The 18,937-nt window shown below is 43.9% G+C and overlaps 1 protein-coding gene across 7 annotated transcripts in view; it reads left to right on the top strand.

Annotated features, from left to right (window-relative positions):
* Positions 1-18,937, top strand: part of UTRN (utrophin) — a 1,025,654-nt gene that overhangs the window by 465,838 nt on the left and 540,879 nt on the right. For all 7 annotated transcript variants that reach the window (XM_075339520.1, XM_075339517.1, XM_075339516.1 and 4 more), the window contains 2 exons: positions 2,693-2,898; positions 4,840-4,994. In XM_075339520.1, the coding sequence (XP_075195635.1) occupies positions 2,693-2,898; positions 4,840-4,994 (361 nt within the window). The remainder of the gene's footprint in view (positions 1-2,692; positions 2,899-4,839; positions 4,995-18,937) is intronic.

Here is an 18,937-nt window from a genome sequence, read left to right as displayed (position 1 = left end):
TGCCATCAGTTGCAATCCGTCGTTAATACAACTCTATGGAGAAAAAACTGAATCCTGCAAAATATTTTGTAGGATACTGTATTTTCTCAAGGTGACGGATTGGGACTTAGGGTAAAAGACGGAAATGTGGAAGTAGCCTATTGCTGCAGACAAGTGATCAAACACTGTCATGGAGCAGTAGGATCCTGTGCTAGAGAAATGGGAGGTAATGAGTATAGTTTCTCCTGTTACTTAATCCTAATTGCAGTCCTCGAACACATTTTTTTTCGTCTTAAGGCCACGTCTCACTAAGCGACATCGCTAGCGACATCGCTGCTGAGTCACGGTTTTTGTGACGCAACAGCGATTTTGCTAGTGATGTCGCTGTGTATGACATCCAGCAGCAACCTGGCCCCTGCTGTGAGGTCGCCGGTCGTTGCTGAATGTCCTGGACCATTTTTTGGTCGTTGCTCTCCCGCTGTGAAGCACATATCGTTGTGTTTGGCAGCGAGAGAGCAATGATCCGAATGTGCAGGGAGCAGGGAGCCGGCTTCTGCGGACGCTTGTAACCAAGGTACACATCAGGTAACCAAGCAAAGGCTTTCCTTAGTTACCCGATATTTACCTTTGTTACCAGCGTCCGCAGCTTCTAGAAGCCGGCTCCCTGCTACCTGCACACGTAGCCAAGGCACACATCGGGTAACTAAAAGCAAAGCACTTTGCTTAGTAACCCGATGTGTACCATGGTTACGAAGCACAGCGTCGTTACACGGGTCGCTGGTGGCTGGTGGCTAATCTCTGATCGCTGTGGAGATCTGCCTGTTTGACAGCTCACCAGATACCCGTGTAGTGACTCTCCAGCGATCCCTGCCAGGTCAGATCGCTGGTGGGATCGCTGGAGCGTCGCTTAGTGTGACGGTACGTTTAGAATACCCCTTTAAATCTGTGTGTTATCACAACAAGCAAATGATAATAGATTAAAAAGACACAGCAAATTCAATGCTACTCCATCTTTCTCTTTATTTCTATGAGGTAACACTTAGATGTTGTCCACTACTCAGAACGATGAGATAAATACCATTATGTGGACAGTTGTGCTGCAATCATAATGGGTGACTGTAGCCTTTAAATCACCACTGATAGGTCACATGCTAGCCGTTTAGCATTCATTTCATAGTCTTTTTTTAGGCAGTCCGACTACTCTTCCATGTACACAGAACGATCGTCTGCATAGAACGTAATGCTATCAGCAGCACATGTTCTGTTTACACATAATTATGTGCTGCCGAGAATGATAATTTTTAGATCTGCTTAAAAATAATTTTTCTCAACAAACAAACATTTGGGTGATTGTTGGCCCAATTTGAGAGATCAAAAACGGAATAGTTTGATTTTCATCTTCAGCCTGTCAAAATTGTCCCTTGGTCTAACATTTTTTTCAGACAAAGATTGGAATTGGTGGAAAAAAAGGATTTTCTTCTTAGGTGATTAATCCAATAATACATTCCATGACTGTTTCATCTCTCAGAGGTGTTTTACCCCTGTGGTCATAGTGATAATGGTTGTACTGTAAACAATATAGAGAGATTGACAGAAAACAACTTTTTAGCAGATCAAACAAATTTTCTGCTACTTCAGACAGATCTAATCTGATTATTTACACACAGCAATTTAGTATTTGGTATAGGCCTGATTGGAGGTAAAATCTGTGTCTATAAAGCATCACTTTATAGAGGGAATCTGTGAACACTTTGTCACACCCTAAACTATTTAAATGCAAATGTAGATCTTTTATAGACAAGTCCTGCAATACCATTACATGACCAGTGTGTTGTTCCATTAAGGTACCGTCACACATAACGAGATCGCAGCTGAGTCACGGTTTCTGTGACGCAGTAGTGATCCCGTTAGCGATCTCGTTATGTGTGACACCTACCAGCGATCAGGCCCCTGCTGTGAGATCTCTAGTCGTTGCAGAATGGTCCAGGCTATTTTCTTCAAAGGCGATGTCCTGCTGGCCAGGACACATCGCTGTGTTTGACACTGTGTGACAGGGTCACAGTGACTGCGGAGATCGTTATACAGGTCGCTACTGCGACCTGTATTGTTCCTGCATCGCTGGTAAGATCTGACTGTGTGACATCTCACCAGCGACCTCCCAGCGACTTACCTGCGATCCCTATCAGGTCGCATCGTTTTCGGGATCGCTGGTAAGTCGTTGTGTGTGACTGGGCCTTTACTGAGAAAGCATTGTTTGAATTGATATGCAAATTAGGCTGTAGATCTGAAGCCTCTGTCACTCCAGCTCTATTCCCCACCCTGCACCTCTTCATGCTTGACGGATAGCTCTTTTGCCTGACGTCACACAGGATAAACGCTGTCAGCCAAGCAGGAGGAGGATGTGCTGGGCGGGAAATAGAGCTGGAATGACGGAGGCTTCAGATCTTCATCCACATTTACATATCAATTAAAACGATAATTTCTCAGTAATGGAGGAATGAACTGGTCATGTAATGTTATTGCTGGACTTGTCTTTGAAAGAGCTATATGCACATATAAATAGTTTGAGGTGTGAAATCCTGCTGATAGCTTTCCTCTAAGTAATTAAGAATTCAATGATCATTTGTGGGGATTTTTTTTCTGCATTTCATGTCACCATTGAGCTAAAGAGGGTCCTTGATTATAATTATTTTTATCCTTTCTAATAACACAGCGGAAAAGCTGAAGAATCATTGGGACAGTACGCTGCAGGGTGTAGAGATGCGCCAAATGCAACTACAAGAAATGTTATCCGACAGCATCAAATGGGATGAGTTAAGGAAGGAAATACAAAGTGTCCTGGACCAGACCGACTTCCGACTTTACACCCTCACTCAGACATCCAAAGACACACTAATCAAACAGATTGCAGAGAACAAGGTGAATGTCTCTTCTCGTCGGTCCTCACCCTTCCTATCCTCTCTTTCTAGTCTTCTGTTCTTTCTACTTTCATTTCTACTTCACTGATTGTTTCTGTTTTATATATTCAATGTCTAAGCTCATAATTTATACATTCTGCTGAAATAATATGTACACAAATGGAGCCATACAGGTGTCTTAACATGGACATGATATGTTTGTAGATGTCTATGCATCACACATGTCTGCCGACAATATGTACGTTAGCAATCATTATTTCTCCCATATTTGGATCAAGTATTTTCAAGAATATCGGAAAGTCTGAGCTGTTATAGATTGATCCATAATGTAAAAGTGTATTAGAAACTACGAACTTTTTTTTCAGATATATACTTCATTAAAAGAAATGAAAAAAACAAACCAAAAACAACCCCAAACAATTTTACTGTATTTACTGTATGTAAAATGCACAAATATGAAACATTGAGGATCCATACTGGTTTACATGTATCCTGATGCATAATACAGGACTATAAAATCTACAAAGATATGCAGTAAAGACGGATTGCTTGTTACCCTAAGCCTGGTGATGCTCACCTTGGAGATTTAATACTCTTAGAGTAGGGGAAACTTAATAATACTGATGATTCTAGCTATAAATTATTACGTCGTCAACAAGCTATATGTTATGGGATGAATCTAGAAGTCCTAGTTTTCTTATGAGAAAAACAATTTCTGTATTTTAAGGTATTCAATATATACTGGTTGTCAGTTCTGTAGAGCAGGTGATCCATCCTAAAATATTTGCTGCTATAAATTTTTAAGGCCATTGTCATGCAGTTGCGTCTGTGGATCAGTAGAGGGCACTAAAACATCATTATAAAGCAACATCTAGACCAAACAGTCATCATTACAGCAAAGCTGATCTTTCTGTCGGTGCTGATAAATCCTAGTCATTTAATATCATCATACAACATTAAGTGCGGACAATTATGAATACTGATAAAGGCTTGTTTTTCTATGTTTTTTTTTAATTCAAATTAAAATATAATATATAGAATAATAATAACAATATTTATTCATTTATATAGCGCTATTAATTCCACAGCGCTTTACATACATTGGCATGTTACATATACTTTGAAAAATATTTTTGCAACATTATTTTCAAATCACAATTTTAGTTATGCTTACAAGAAGAGTTTTCAATTTACTCTTTATTAGCAGGGGTAGGATTATAATGATAGGTGACACCTCTTTATACGGCTGATAATATATACAGCTGATAACACAGGATCTGCCGACGTCACAGGTGACCCTACTCCCTCCCTGACCTCTCCAGAGGTTCATTAGATTCTTCAATACAAAAGATAGGGTTAGGTTTATTCATTATGGCTATGTACATGTATTGTTTCCTGAAACAACAGGATTTATGAGTTTAAACGAACCTCAGAGGCGCCTGCAAAAATTGCAAGATTTCTATTTTTTTATACAGATAGATTGTGATATGAAAAAAATTGCCAACATTTTTTTAAAAAATATATGTAACACAAAAAAAAAATGATTTAAATAATAGCTTATTTTCTGGCGATAGTCTCCGTTTAAGCCTGTTTACCTAAGGTTCATGCCTTGCTGGTCAATGACCTATTTCAGCTATTAAAGATTTTGGCAGCTATTTTAGAATGCAGGTCAATTCTATATGTTAACAAACTATACTAAATGATTTCTAATGACCCCCCTACTGATTCACTATCTTTATTTGTTTCGGCCACCAGTAATTGCACAGCTCTTTTAGAGACTTTTCCTTGACAAAGAGATTTTAACAAGTGTTGGTATGGAGACTGTGTCTGAGTATGATGTGAGGAGATATCTCCAGGAGGTCACAGCCTTTTGTCATATGCCGGGCTTTGATGCACTGGCTTCTCCATTTTTCTTTTTTTAATCTATTTTTATTTTTCTCAGGTAATAGTACAAGACCTGCACAAAGGTGAGATTGTCATGGATACATTCAACGACCTCTCAAACAAACTCCTTCGTGACTACAGCACTGATGACACCAGGAAAGTTAAGGAGGCCAGTGACCTGTTATACATGAATTGGGTTAACATGAACAAGAGGTGAGTGCACGGGAACACATTGCATAGTTTAACACCCTCATTTCTGCTGCAGTTACTCCACCTCTTGCCTCATTCCTCAGTCTCTTCCATTCACCAGGCCCTTTACTGTCTACCAGTTGTCCAGAAATTCAATTCAAAGTACTAACATTGACTTATAAGGCTGACAACAGCCTGTCCTCTCCATAGATCCTTGTCCTAATCTTCCGATACCTCCCCACTAGACTTCGTGTGAATCGATTCAGAGGGCCATCAGGTACATCAGTAATGAGAGGCTTCTGGATGTTAGAACCACCACCACCACTGAGAACCACACCCTTCCTCCTACATCCGGGCCTCTTCTGTTGATTAGCCGCCTGGTGGGACATCATTGTTGCAGTATGACACCCTTGTGGCATTGCATTGAGCTGGCCAATGAAAAGAGAAGTCACAGATGCCAGGACACAGTAGGTGGTTCCCAGGACTCTTGTCCAGCGGTCGCGCATAATCTCTATTCTCACAATAACCCTTGAAGGTTTGGTTCGCTGGCAGCAAACGATCCGAACTTCCACTGGTCTGAACTTGGCCGAAGGAGATTTGGAATCACTGATTAGCAGTTTGAGTCTCTGCCCTCATACAGCCAGTCATAAGCAGATCACTTCTGAGGTAGGGTGGGCGGGCTTTTTCAAATTTTTTTTTTTGTTACACACTACATCCGATTATGCTGTTATTACTAGAGATGAGCGAACCGGTCGCGGTTCGGCTCGAGCTCGGTTCGCCGAACGGGGGTCCCGTTCGAGTTCGGTTCGTCGAACGTTCGACGAACCGAACTCGAACCAATAGGCTATAATGGGAGGCAATCACAAACACATAAAAATGCATTATAAATGTACACAAACAGTTAATAAACATTGCCATAACACTTACCGGTCCTCGCGATCCCTTCTGCACTCTGTCTCCTGCCGCTATTCCATCCGATGATCGCTGAATCCTCCCGGTGACGGCACTGCCAGCAGAGATGCAGCACCTATCGTGACGTCAAAATAGCCATGTGACCAGTCACGTGGCTATTATCTCACTGGCTACAGACTGGTCACATGACTATGACGCGTCATGTAGGACCTGCGAGTGCATCTCTCCGGTACACGGTGCACATATGTGTATCGCCGTGTACCGGCGACATGCTCTAGCACACGGTAGACTCCCCATTCCGTTAGGGACCGGCTGACACAGCCGGTCATTAACGGAGATCACCGTTGCCATAGCAACGCAGTTAGCGGTGACGTCACCGCTAACCGCGGCTCCGAGAGCACCGTTGCTATGGTAACGCGTCTGTCAGCGTTACCGCTGTTACCGCTGACAGCCAGCACTGATCGCTGCACGCTGCTTCCCGATTGTAGTGAGGATTGTAGTGAGGATGAGGTTCCCCAGCCCCAAGTGATGAGCTGGTGAATCTCATCCTCACTACAATCGTCACTACTACTACACTAGAAAGAAAGAAGACAGAAGAGCAGGATCGTGGAGGGCTGACGGGGGTAATAAAGATGGAGTCTCTAATGTGTCTGTGTATTTATTTCTATTAAAGTATTTTTTCTCTGTGTGGTGTTTTTTTTAACCCTTTATTGGAGATTCTTAATGGCCGGGTCAAACGTGCCTGACATTAAGAATCTCTGGCTTAATACTGGCTAGTAAAACAAAGCCAGTGTTAACTCATGATTACCCAACAAGCCACCCGGCTCCAGGGCTGTTGGAAGAGTTGGATACAGCGCCAGATGATGGCGCTTCTATGAGAGCGCCATTTTCTGGGACGGCTGCGGACTGAAATCCGCAGCAGAGGCGCCCAGAAACCTCGGGCTAACCTGTGCTGCGGATTCCAATCCCCAGCTGCCTAGTTGTACCCGGCTGGACACAAAAATGGGGCGAAGCCCACGTCATTTGTTTTTTAATTATTTCATGAAATAAGTGAAATAATTAAAAAAAAAACGGGCTTCCCTATATTTTTGGTTCCCAGCCGGGTACAAATAGGCAACTGGGGGTTGGAGGCAGCCCGTGGCTGCCTGCTGTACCTGGCTAGCATACAACAATATGGCGAAGCCCACGTCATTTTTTTGGTGGGCAAAAAAATTCTGCATACAGTCCTGGATGGAGTATGCTGAGCCTTGTAGTTCTGCAGCTGCTGTCTGCTCTTCTCCATACAGACAGACAGCAGCTGCAGAACTACAAGGCTCAGCATAATCCATCCAGGACTGTATGCAGAAGTTTTTTGCCCCCTGAAAAAATTATGTGGGCTTCGCCATATTTTTGTATACTAGCCAGGTACAGCAGGCAGGTATGGCTGCCCCCAACCCCCAGTTGCCTATTTGTACCCGGCTGGGAACCAAAAATAAAGGGAAGCCCTTTTTTTATTATTTCATGAATTTCATGAAATAATTAGAAAACAAATGACGTAGGCTTCGCCCCATTTTTGTGTCCAGCCAGGTACAACTAGGCAGCTGGGGATTGGAATCCGCAGCACAGGTTGGCCTGAGCTTTCTGGGCCCCACTGCTGCGAATTGCAGTCTGCAGCCGCCTCAGAAAATGGCATTTTCATAGAAGCGCCATCTTCTGGCGCTGTATCCAACTCTTCCAGCACCTGCCTGCTATACCTGGCTAGCATACAAAAATATGGCGAAGCTCACGTCCTTTTTTTGTAGTTTTTTGGCAAAAAAAATAAAAAATGCTTCCCTGGATTTTCCATTGCCAGTGAAGGTAACACCAAGCAGTGGGGGTTAGCAGCCAGTAGCTGCTTGGATTACCCTTAGCTAGCAATACAAAAAATGCAGCGGGAGCCCATATATTTTTTTTTAATTATTTATTTAAATAACTAAAAATAAAATGGGCTTCCCTGTATTTTGATTGCTGGACATCACAGTGCTGTAAAAATAAATCTTTAAAAAAATGACGTAGCGCTCCGCGGTATTTTTGATTCTCAGCGCAGATAAAGCAGACAGCTATGGGTTGCCACCCCCATCTGCCTGCCGTTACCTTGGTTGGCAATCAAAATACAGGGAAGCCCATTAATTTTTTCTATTTAAAAAATAGTTAAAAAAAAAATGACGTTGGGTCCCCCCATTTTTGATAGCCAGCTAGGGTAAAGGAGACGGCTGTAGCCTGAAAACCACAGCTGGCAGCTTTACCGTGGTTGGGGATCCAATGTGGAGGTCCCCTCAGGCTCTTTTTTATAATTATTTTATAAATATTAATAATTACACAATAAAAATAGGGTCCCCCCCAAATTGGATCACCAGCCAAGGTAAAGCGGACAGCTGTGGTCTGGTATTCTCAGGGTGGGAAGGTCCATAGTTATTGGGCCTTCACAGCCTAATAATAGCAGGCCGCAGGCACCCCAGACGTGGCGCATCCACTAGATGCGCCAATCCTGGCGCTTCACCCCAACTCATCCCGTGCCCTGGTGCAGTGGCAAACGGGGTAATAAATCGGGTTGATACTAGCTATAAAGTAACCTGAGATCAAGCCCAGCAGTTTGTGATGTCATGGTGTCTATTAGATACTCAACATCATAAACTGTCAGTACTAACAAAAAAAAAAAATCGACAAAAGAAATTTATTTGAAAAAACAGTCCCCAAAACATTTCCTCTTTCACCAATTTATTGTAAGAAAAATAATAAAGGGGTCCCACGACGACTCTGGACCGTCTAGAATATGTGGTGGAGACACTCAGGGAACGTATCCCCCATTTTCTAGGAGTGCGGACCCTTCATGTGAGGAGTGTGGGTGCAATGAATCTGCACTCACTCTTCTCGGGTCCACAGCAGCAGAGTCCATGTCGTAATGGTTGCTACCAAAGCTGCAATGCCCTGCTCATGAGGTAAGGGCATGCCTAATCAGGAGAACTACTGTAGAGGAAGCTCTGCTCACTGGTATATAGGTGCTCAGAGGTAATAATAGATAAAATTAGTGAGTAACCTCGGCACTCTAAATCTCCCAAACTAAGTCAGTAAGTCACAACAGATAGTAATGCAAAATCACTCTTTATTGGTCCGTATTAAGAAAAATTTTTTTTTCATAAGCATATATGTTTTTATCCAAAACAAGTTACAAATGACGTTTCGGCCTGAGCCTTCGTCAGATTGGACTTATCTGCATGTAATCATGAGAAATGACAATAATCAGTATCACATAAGAGTGAGAGAACAATAACATAAACTCGAACAATGTAGAGGTACAATTGGGATGCAGCAAAAAAATTGCAACACAGCAAGAAATGAAACACATGATACAAATGTCATAATACAGTACAAGGACAATATAGTAATGACAAATATGGGGTCAGAGTAGACTTAGACAGCTCTGGTACGAAAGAGATGTCAATCATAAAGTAACATGTGCAGTAGGTGTAGAGCTACAGTATGCATGGCAGAGCTAATGGGTAGACCGACCATAGAAAAAGAACGGAGAAAAAATGGAGAAAAAATGGAGAAAAAGTGGAGAAAAAGTGGAGAAAAAGTGGAGAAAAAGTGGAGAAAAAGTGGAGAAAAAAGTGGAGAAAAAGTGGAGAAAAAGTGGAGAAAAAGTGGAGAAAAAAATGGAGAAAAAGTGGAGAAAAAGTGGAGAAAAAGTGGAGACAAAATGTAGAAAAAAATGTAGAAAAAGTGGAGAAAAAGTGGAGAAAAAGTGGAGAAAAAATGTAGAAAAAAATGTAGAAAAAGTGGAGAAAAAATGTAGAAAAAGTGGAGAAAAAATGGAGAAAAAGTGGAGCACCCTTTGGTGCCTTTCATGTGGCACTAAGGGGTGCTTAGCTTTGTATTTAGCCAAAAAAATGAAAAAAAAAAAATGACGTAGGGTTCCCCCTAGTTTTGTAGCCAGCTAGGGTAAAGCAGACGGCTGCAGCCTGCAGACCACAGCTGGGAACCTCACCTTGGCTGGTAATCCAAAACTGAGGGCACCCCACACTGTTATTTTAAATTAAATAAATAATTAAAAAAAAAAAACACGTAGGGGTCCCCCAAAATTGGATCACCAGCCAAGGTAAAGCAGACAGCTGGGGCCTGATATTCTCAGACTAGGGAGGTCCATGGTTATTGGACTCTCCCCAGCCTATAAATAGCAGTCCGCAGCCGCCCCAGAAGTGGCGCATCCATTAGATGTGCCAATCCTGGTGCTTCGCCCCAGCTCATCCCGCGCCCTGATGCGGTGGCAAACGGGGTAATATATGGGGTTAATACCAGATGTGTAATGTCACCTGGCATCAAGCCCTGGGGTTGGTGAGGTCAGGCGTCTATCAGATACCCGACATCACCAACCCAGTCAGTAATAAAAAAAATAGACTACAACCACATTTTTATTTGAAAAAACACTCCCCAATACATTCCCTCTTTAACCAATTTATTAGAATGAAAAACAAATCCAGGTCTGGTGTAATCCAAGGGGTTGCCATGACGATCCACACTGTCCCAGTCAATGAAGAGCAGGATGTTCCCCATTGGCTGGGAGAGCAGTGCAGTGACCTGAGCTAACATCAATGGGTCAGCCCAGGTCACTGCAGGGCATGACAAGTGCTGCTGTCAGCGAGGTACATTACCTGCGCTGATCTCCAGCACACTGACAGCCCCTGTCACTGAGTTCAATGACCGGCGCCTTCACACCAAGTATCGCGAGAGGCCCGTGACGTCACCGCTAGTCAGTCTCGGGTCGGAAGCGAGAGAAGGTGATGTGACAAGCGGCGGCCATGGAGGACAGTGACAGCGCTGAGGTCGGGATGGCGGGACTTCATCACCGCAGGTAAGCCGAGCGGGAAAGTGTGTGTGTGTGTGTGTGTGTGTGTGTGTGTACGTGTGTACAATACATGCCGCGGGCAGGAGGGGGCGGAGCGAGCTGAGCGGGGAAGTGTGGGCTTCCTGCACGTAACTAGGATAAACATCGGGTTTCTAACCAAAGCGCTTTGGTTGGATACCCGATGTTTATCTTGGTTACCAGCTTCTGGCAGGCTGCCAGCGATGGCTCCTGCACACTGTAGCTGTAAAAAGCCCTGCTTTTTGCTGCTAGAACCGTTCTCGAACGTATCTAGAACTATCGAGCTTTTGCAAAAAGCTCGAGTTCTAGTTCGATCTCGAACAGCCCCCAAAATCACTCGAGCCTAGAACTGGAGAACCTCGAACCGCGCTCAACTCTAGTTATTACCCCCAGTGTGAGCCCTGCGAGGGGCTCACACTGGGCTGAGCACCAAGGGTACCTGAGTACATCGCTGCTCGTGCAAGTGAAGTTTGCACGTAAAGCATCCGAGCTCCGAGCCCTGTTTTTATAAGTTGGTGTTCAGTTCGAAAACCGAATCTCAAGTTCGCTCATCTCTATTCACCACTTTTCTCCTCCTTACACTACTGTCTCCCAAAAATGTTTCCATGCATCCCCCATATTCTGGAAATTACCCTGACTGTTCAGATCCCCCCTCCAATCTTCAAAAGTTTGAACAGCGGTATGAAAAGCTGACAGCCTGATATTATGTTACTGCCTTATGTGCAGACTCCATCCTCACATATTGTTTCTGTAACCCTGTGCTTTTGTATGGTAAGCTTTCATGGGAATGATCTATACTTAATGGGGTTGTCCCATAAACAACATTGTCTATCCACAGTATAGATACATTTAATGACTGCTGGTGGCCCAGCTGCTGAGACCCCTACTCATCCCAAGACTAGGGAGATCAAAGTTTCTAGAGTAATATCAGCCGTAAGAGCCACACCTGTGGTTTGTTATGGCGCATAAGTGGTCGTGCAGTGCGTTAGTTATCTCAGGTATAGCAAAGGTTAAAATTTCAATTTAGAGGTACCAGGTATACCTCTGATGAGTGCCTCTAATAGATGCCACTGTATTAATATACAGTGGCCTCTATTGCTTGAAGGCTCCTATACTAAAGAAAGCATATATAACAGGTAGAGTAGCTAAAGAATGCCTCTGTGTAGTATAGCACTGCCATATGCAGTACTCCATATAGCAAAGATATACTGTATACCAGTCAAACAGTGGTCAGGGGGCACTATATTGGCCCCTGGGTTACGGGATGCCGGCGCATTAGTCAACTTAACATTTATTTTGAGTTGTGTCTTGACAGTTACAGGGGTTGGCCACTTTCCCTTGTTAGTGCAGTTTCCTAACAAACTGACCAGTCCTTCTGTCCATACAGTGGCTGCTGGTGGAGGCCAGACCTGTGACCAGACCAGTCCATCAGCTCCTTCAATTGTAAAACATCCCACAGTAGAAAGCTGCTTTTCCATCGGAGGAGCTGATGGACAGGTCTGGCCACTGCTCCTCCAGCAGCCACCATTGTAAAGACAGAAACTCTGGTCTGTTGCACTAACAGTGGATAACCCTTTAAAATTTCCTTACATATGAGATAACTGTCAGTCTTATTATTGCTCAGCCGACAGCCATCTCTCCTGACTCCCCTATATGTACATTTGCTGATGGATGATCATGAGGTAAAGGTAGAATTTAGCTTTCCATTGACTTCTGAGTTGGAATCTCTCAGCATCCCCTGCTTGCTCAGCATATGCAGAGTTGATCTGCCGATTCACTTTTAAAGACTGCACATTAATCTACTTTATGGCTATTCAACTTTGTAGCTAAGTCATTAGGACGTGTCTGTCAATAGGCTGCAGACTGCAATCACTTACAACCAGCAGAAATTGCAATTCAACTCTAAGCCATAAAACCAGCAGTAACCTGAGGATCGGTATAAATGATGCAATATACTTGCAGGTTCTCAAAGTTTTGTGTAGAACGTATATTGTAAGATCCCGAGATGCAGAATAGCTCTAAAAGGTGTGGTGCCTCAACTCACTTTTGCATTCCCTGTACTAATGGATGGCTTTCAGCTTTAGTTGACTGGGCCTTTAGGCAATATGAGAAATATGTATAATTTTGGGGAGAAGTCTGGGCCATATTGCACTGCACATTACCTATCTATTTATTTGTATCACTGTGTTACAACTGGGGTTGGTCGTGTGTTACTCAATCCCTGCAAACCCTTGTACCAAGGGGAGTAAACCTTGGCTGTTCAGCATCTGGGGGGGGGGGGGGCAATCCAGGTGGTACTTGGAAGTAAACTTCAGTGAAGGAACAACACAAGTTCCTGGTCCTTATTGTGGCCTTGTGTTCAGTTTAAGGAAGGTTTAGGCCCTGTTCGCACTGGAAAATGGAATTTTCTCCAGAAAATTCCGCAGGTATTCAAAGATTACCGCACCCGCGGTAAAAAACCGCGGCAAACTGCACCCGAAAACCGCATGCGGTTTGCCGCGGTTTGCTGCGGTTTTACCGCTGTATTGTTCGCGGTATTGCCGCGGTTTTGCCGCGTGCGGGTTGGTATGTGCTTTATTGCATTCAATGCAATAAAGCATATTGAGAAAAAAAAAAAAAAGGCAATTCATTCTGAGATAGAGAAATAGACAGAAGAATAGATAGAAGAATAGATAGATAGACAGACAGAGCGATAGATAGGATAGATAGAGGGATAGATAGATAGAGGGATAGATAGACAGAGTCCCTGTGAGCACACTCTGCATTTCTCACGGTCGGTAGTGAGTTCAAATTACCGAGCATGGGAAATGCCCTGTGGTTACCTCTGCTGTCTCGCTGCGAGCCTGCATTCAGCAGTGTCTGTGTCAGTCGCGGCTGGATACAAGCATCGCAGGACGCCGGAGCTGTGGATTACGTCAGAGCTTTGTTTCGGGAGGGGTTAATAAAAGGGTGAACAAGGCTTATTTTCATGTTTTATTTAAAATAAAGGATTTTTCTGTGTGTTTTTTCACTTTTCTTACGAGTTGATCATGTCAGCTGTCACATAGACGCTGCCATGATCAAGCCTGGAGTTAATGGCGATGATCCGCCACCATTAACTCCTTGTATTACCCTGACTGCCACTGCTACACGGCAGCAGGAAGAGCTGGGGACACTCCGGTACTGCCGCATAATGCATGCGACAGTCCTGGGGCAGCTGCGCCTGATATTCTCGGCTGCGGGAGGGGGAGGGAGGCAGGGGACATTAACCCTGCCCCTCGCCCTCCCCAGCCTGAGAATACCGGGCCGCCGCTGTGTGCTTACCTCGGCTGGACGGTAAATATACCGTGGAGCCCACGTGTTTTGTTTTCTATATTTCCGTTTGCTTTCTATGTGTGTTCTATGTGTCTGTGTCTGTGTTCTATGTCTGTGATGTCTGTCTGTGTCTGTGGTGTGTGTGTGTGTGTGTGTGTGTGTTTACTTTCTGCTCCGCTTCCTCTTCCTGTAATGACATCACTTCCCTGCAAAACCGCAGGCAAGCGATGTACATTACCGGAGGTAAACCGCGAAATACCGCAGGGAATAACGCAGGAAAACGCAGTGAACCGCACAGAATTTGCTGCTTGCGTTATTCCCTGCAGGATTTCACGATTACATTGGAGTCAAGAGTGAAATCCCGCAGCGATGTGCGTAAAAGAATTGACATGCAATTGTTTTTGCTGCGGGAATCCCGCAGCAAAACATGCAGCTGTCAAAATCCGCATAGTGCGCACAGGATTTTTTTTCCCCATAGGTTTTTCTGGTGATTCACTGCAGAGATGTTATGAACATTTTCTGCAGCGAAACATGCAGCAAATCTGCAGAAAATCCGCGGCAAAATCCGGTAAGTGCGCACAGGGCCTTAGGCAGGTTCCTTCTAGTTTCCGAAAGATTTGCATTCTTGTGCACATTTGTATATGGCAGGCTGCACCTTTTTTTTTCTAAAGAAAGTTAAGTTCTAAGTCTTTCAATAAAAATTGGTGTTCAAAAGAGAACATAGGTTTTAAAATAGTGATGCATGTTTGAGTCATGTGTACAGTGCATCATGTGTATTCATACCTCGTGAACTTTTTAAGTTTCTGCTGACAGCATTAATTGCAGGTAAAGTTGGTCCTGCCAAGTATTGACACGGTGGCTGACTACAAATATACATCACAATTTTCAGATTTGTATTTTTAAATATTTATAAAACCATATATAATTTCATTTACACTTCACAAATACTTTCTACTTAGTGTCGGTATAGCACATAAAATCTCAAAATACATTTAAGCTTGTGAGTGTAACGTGAAAAAGGTCATGGGTGTCATGATCCAGGCCAGCTTTTCCCTGCTGTGGTTACACCCAGCTCCGGCCTGATCATGTCATGGGTTAACTTCTCTTGCCTCGTTCTGGATCCCAGGACATTATATCTTGCCGCTGCACCTATGGTTCAGTGCCAGTGATATTTCTTGCAGCGTGTATACTGGCTCTGGTGAGTGTTCCTGATCTGTTCTGCCTCCGTGCTACTGTGCCCTGACTTGTACCCTACCCAGTTCTTCTGCTTGTCCTGTTGCCTGACTACCCGTACTTGTCTGCTGTTTTCCCCTGTCCTAACCTGTTTCTCCTCCTCCCTTATCTGTATTTGGACCAGCCGCTGACCTGTATCCTCGCTCCTGACTCTGGCATTCGTCTCTCCCTTTTGATTTGTATGCTACTCTTCGGCTCCTGACTCTTTGCTAGCTCCTGACCACGATTTGTCTCTCCCCGTGCTTCTGTCTTAGACCTCTTGCTGATGACTCGGATTACTGACTACTCTGCTGACCTCTAGTGGTTGCTTGCTAAACTGCACTCTGAAGCTACATTCCCAGGGGCTTCAGTAACTTCAGTAGTGCAGCCTGACATTGAGGCTTAAATACTTAATCAAGTCACTGTACATGTAGTTAACGTTTAACAAACGTCTACCGGAATAACTTGGAAATACTAAAAATGAGCCCTGTGCCTTTCAGCCATAATCAGAAGTCAGTTTAACTTATCAATTGGCCAACCTGGTATAGTGTATGAGTATTGGTCATCATGCACAGTCTTCAGGATGCTTTGTAATGTTCCAGTTCTGTAATACATAGACAGAGCGATGCTGGGTCATAAGACTTGTACAGTAATATTGCAATATTGGGGTATCATAAAGATGCATCCCCTTCATTTTCGAAATGTAGGGGATTACAAGAAGTCAGACCCTAATTAACCTTTTAAGTTCCTGTCAGTAAACTACAATATATGTCAGGCCGCCTTCACACGTCCGTGTTTCCGGTACATGTGGTGTCAATTGCCACATGTACCGGAGATATGGACACCCGTAGACCCATTCAATTCAATGGGTTTGCACACATGTCCATGTTTTCACACGGACCGTGTGTCCTTGTGGAACACTCGCGTGTCCTTGTGCTAAACACGGCAACATGTCCATTTTCTGCCGGTAGTATCGATGTCACACGGAACGCACACTGATGGGATCTGTGTGACATGTATCGGAGAAAACATCTGTCCCTTAAAAAAAAAAAAAAAAAATTATACTTGCCTCTCTCTGGTGCTTCTATCACTTCCGGGTCCCGCTCATTAAGCTCATGCATATTAACTGCACTCACTGTGGACCCGGAAGTAACAGCAGTGCCGGAGACAGGTAAGTCTCATGGTGTCTGTGTGCTATCTGGATGTCACACGGATAGCACACGAACAGCACACGGAGAACATGCACATGGACAAACATACTGACCTGCCCCACAGACCTTCATACACGGACATGTGAAGGAGGCCTAATATATATGATCGAAAAACTCCTAAATTAACCCTTATAGTAGTAGAAACTGTCTCTCTAACTTGTTTTTGGAACAGTCTCATTTTTATATAACTTTATTACTTCACTGAATAAGAATGTATCATGGCAAGATAAATGTATTTATGTTTGTAAATGAGTTCTTGTGTATATCACTGAGGACTAGAACCATATCTTTCTCTGTGCTGTCACTCGGTGACAGATCGATAGCCCTAGTATGAATATCATTTAGCTACTTTAGAATTGAAGCTGTGAGATTTTATACTTAATGACTTAGGACCAACTGCTTTTACACTTAAAGACATGTCTGCCCTTCCAGGACCCGGAGCCTAATCATTAATATTCATGGTATGGAGAGATAGAGTGAAGTGTTACAGTATTTGATGGCTACTAGTTGTATCCCATATAAGAGTAAACACATTTTTTTTAGAAAGAAAAATGCCCCTAAATAAGAACAGTATGCATAGATGAACACTTGGCACTCCAGAGCAGTGAATAAAAAATATATTTTATTATTGCTTCTACAAACATAAATGACGTTTCGGCCTAATGGCCTTCATCAGAAGAGTGTGGAATCAAGCAATGGGGGTGACCTTGGAGCAAATGGAGAATAAAAGTAATGCTGGAGCAAACCGCCTATGGGGCGGTCGAGTCTGATGGGCGTCGCTGCTCTCGGTCCGTTGCCTCCTCCATCTTGTACAGTTGCCTTCCTCCATCACAGCTCCATGTGGATGATGCATCCTACGACATCCACACAGAGACCTCCATTGTGCTCCTGCACATGCGCACTATGATCTGCCCTGCTCAGGACAGAGAAAAGTATTGTAATGCGCAGGCACGAGGAAAGGTCAAAGACCGCCCGTGCATGCGTACTACAATACCTTACTCTGCTCTCAGCCGGGCAGATCAAAGTGCGCATGTGCAGGAGCGCAATGGTAGCCTCTGTGTGGATGACATAGGACGCGTCATGCAAACGGGGCTGGGCAGGAGGCCAGCGATTGTACAAGATGAGGAGGCACCCGACTAAGAACAGCAACGCCCATTGGACCCGACCACCTTGAGTATAATAAAGGTGCTGTATATAAGGGATTACTGGTGCTGGCTGCAGCTTATAAGGGAAAAACCTGGTGACAGGTTCCCTTTAAAGAGGTTCTCCTCTACTGTAACATTATTGGACTATCCTTAGGATAGATCTTCAATGTCTGATTGGCCAGTGTCCAACAAACACCCTGCACCCTGGCCGTTCATCTGTTCTCTGTGCTTGTGGCGGCAGCAGGTGGCTGGAAATGCTCAGTTCTGGAGCTGTTCCATCTCCTGCTAGTGGTCGCGGCCAGGTAATGCACATCTACTTCCCAATAAAATCAATAAGAGGTGGACGTGCAGTACCCATCCACGGCCACTATCAAAAGACGTAGCTGCTCCGGAACTGAGCATTACTGGCCACCTGTTGCCACAGCTGGCATCAGTAACAGCTGATCAGTGGGGGTGCCGGGTGTTTTACCCCGGCCAATCAGACATTGATGAACTATCTCAAGGACAACCTATTTAAGTATCGTATGTCCTTAACAAAACTCCGGTGTAGGAAAGATGTGAGATGTTGATTCCTCATGGAGCATACCTTCCAAAAATCATTGTGTAGTAGGATTACGACTGGAGTTTTAATTTAAACCTAGGTTGCGTTTTTGGTGCTGACAAGTTCACACATGGAGTTTTTCATAGTCAACTCTTCGTAATCTTCAAGCAGAGCATTGCCCTTAAAATGATCAGTAAACCGATCTCCCGATCAATCGATCATCACCCGATTTCTTTTGCAATGTCTGCTATTTTTCCAGTAACTCAGCTTATTTTCCATCTATTGCTTCTCTCCTGTATCTTGATTGACAGCTCTAACTTTACAGGAGCCAGAGAAGGACAGAGATAGATCAAGAACAAGTAGATGAGAAGGTGCGCTGAACTATTTGGCCACACCAAGTATGCCTCGAATGACAGTGCTTTGTTTGAACAGTCATTTTGTGCTAAAAGAATTAAAGAGAATCTGTCAGCAAGATTTTACCCCTATTTAGATGTACATGTAGCTCTTTCAAAGATAAGTTCAGTAACACCTTTTGATGGCCAGTCCATTTCTCCATTACTGAGAAATTAATGTTTGAATTGTTATGCAACTGTTAATCTGAAGTCTCTTTTGCTGCAGCTTTTACTCTAGCTCTATTCCCGCTGCCTCCACTTACTTGATTGATTGCTCCATTGCCTGAAGTCACAGAAAATAGAGGCTGTCAGTCAAGCAGGAGAAGGCAGCGCTCGGTGGGAAATAGAGCTGGAGTGCCAGAGGCTTCAGCTGTACAG

This window comes from Anomaloglossus baeobatrachus, chromosome 3 (assembly GCF_048569485.1).
Source record: "Anomaloglossus baeobatrachus isolate aAnoBae1 chromosome 3, aAnoBae1.hap1, whole genome shotgun sequence".
Lineage (NCBI taxonomy): Eukaryota > Metazoa > Chordata > Amphibia > Anura > Aromobatidae > Anomaloglossus > Anomaloglossus baeobatrachus.
Note: the sequence above shows the minus strand (reverse complement) of the source record. Positions and strands in the feature narration are given on the sequence as shown.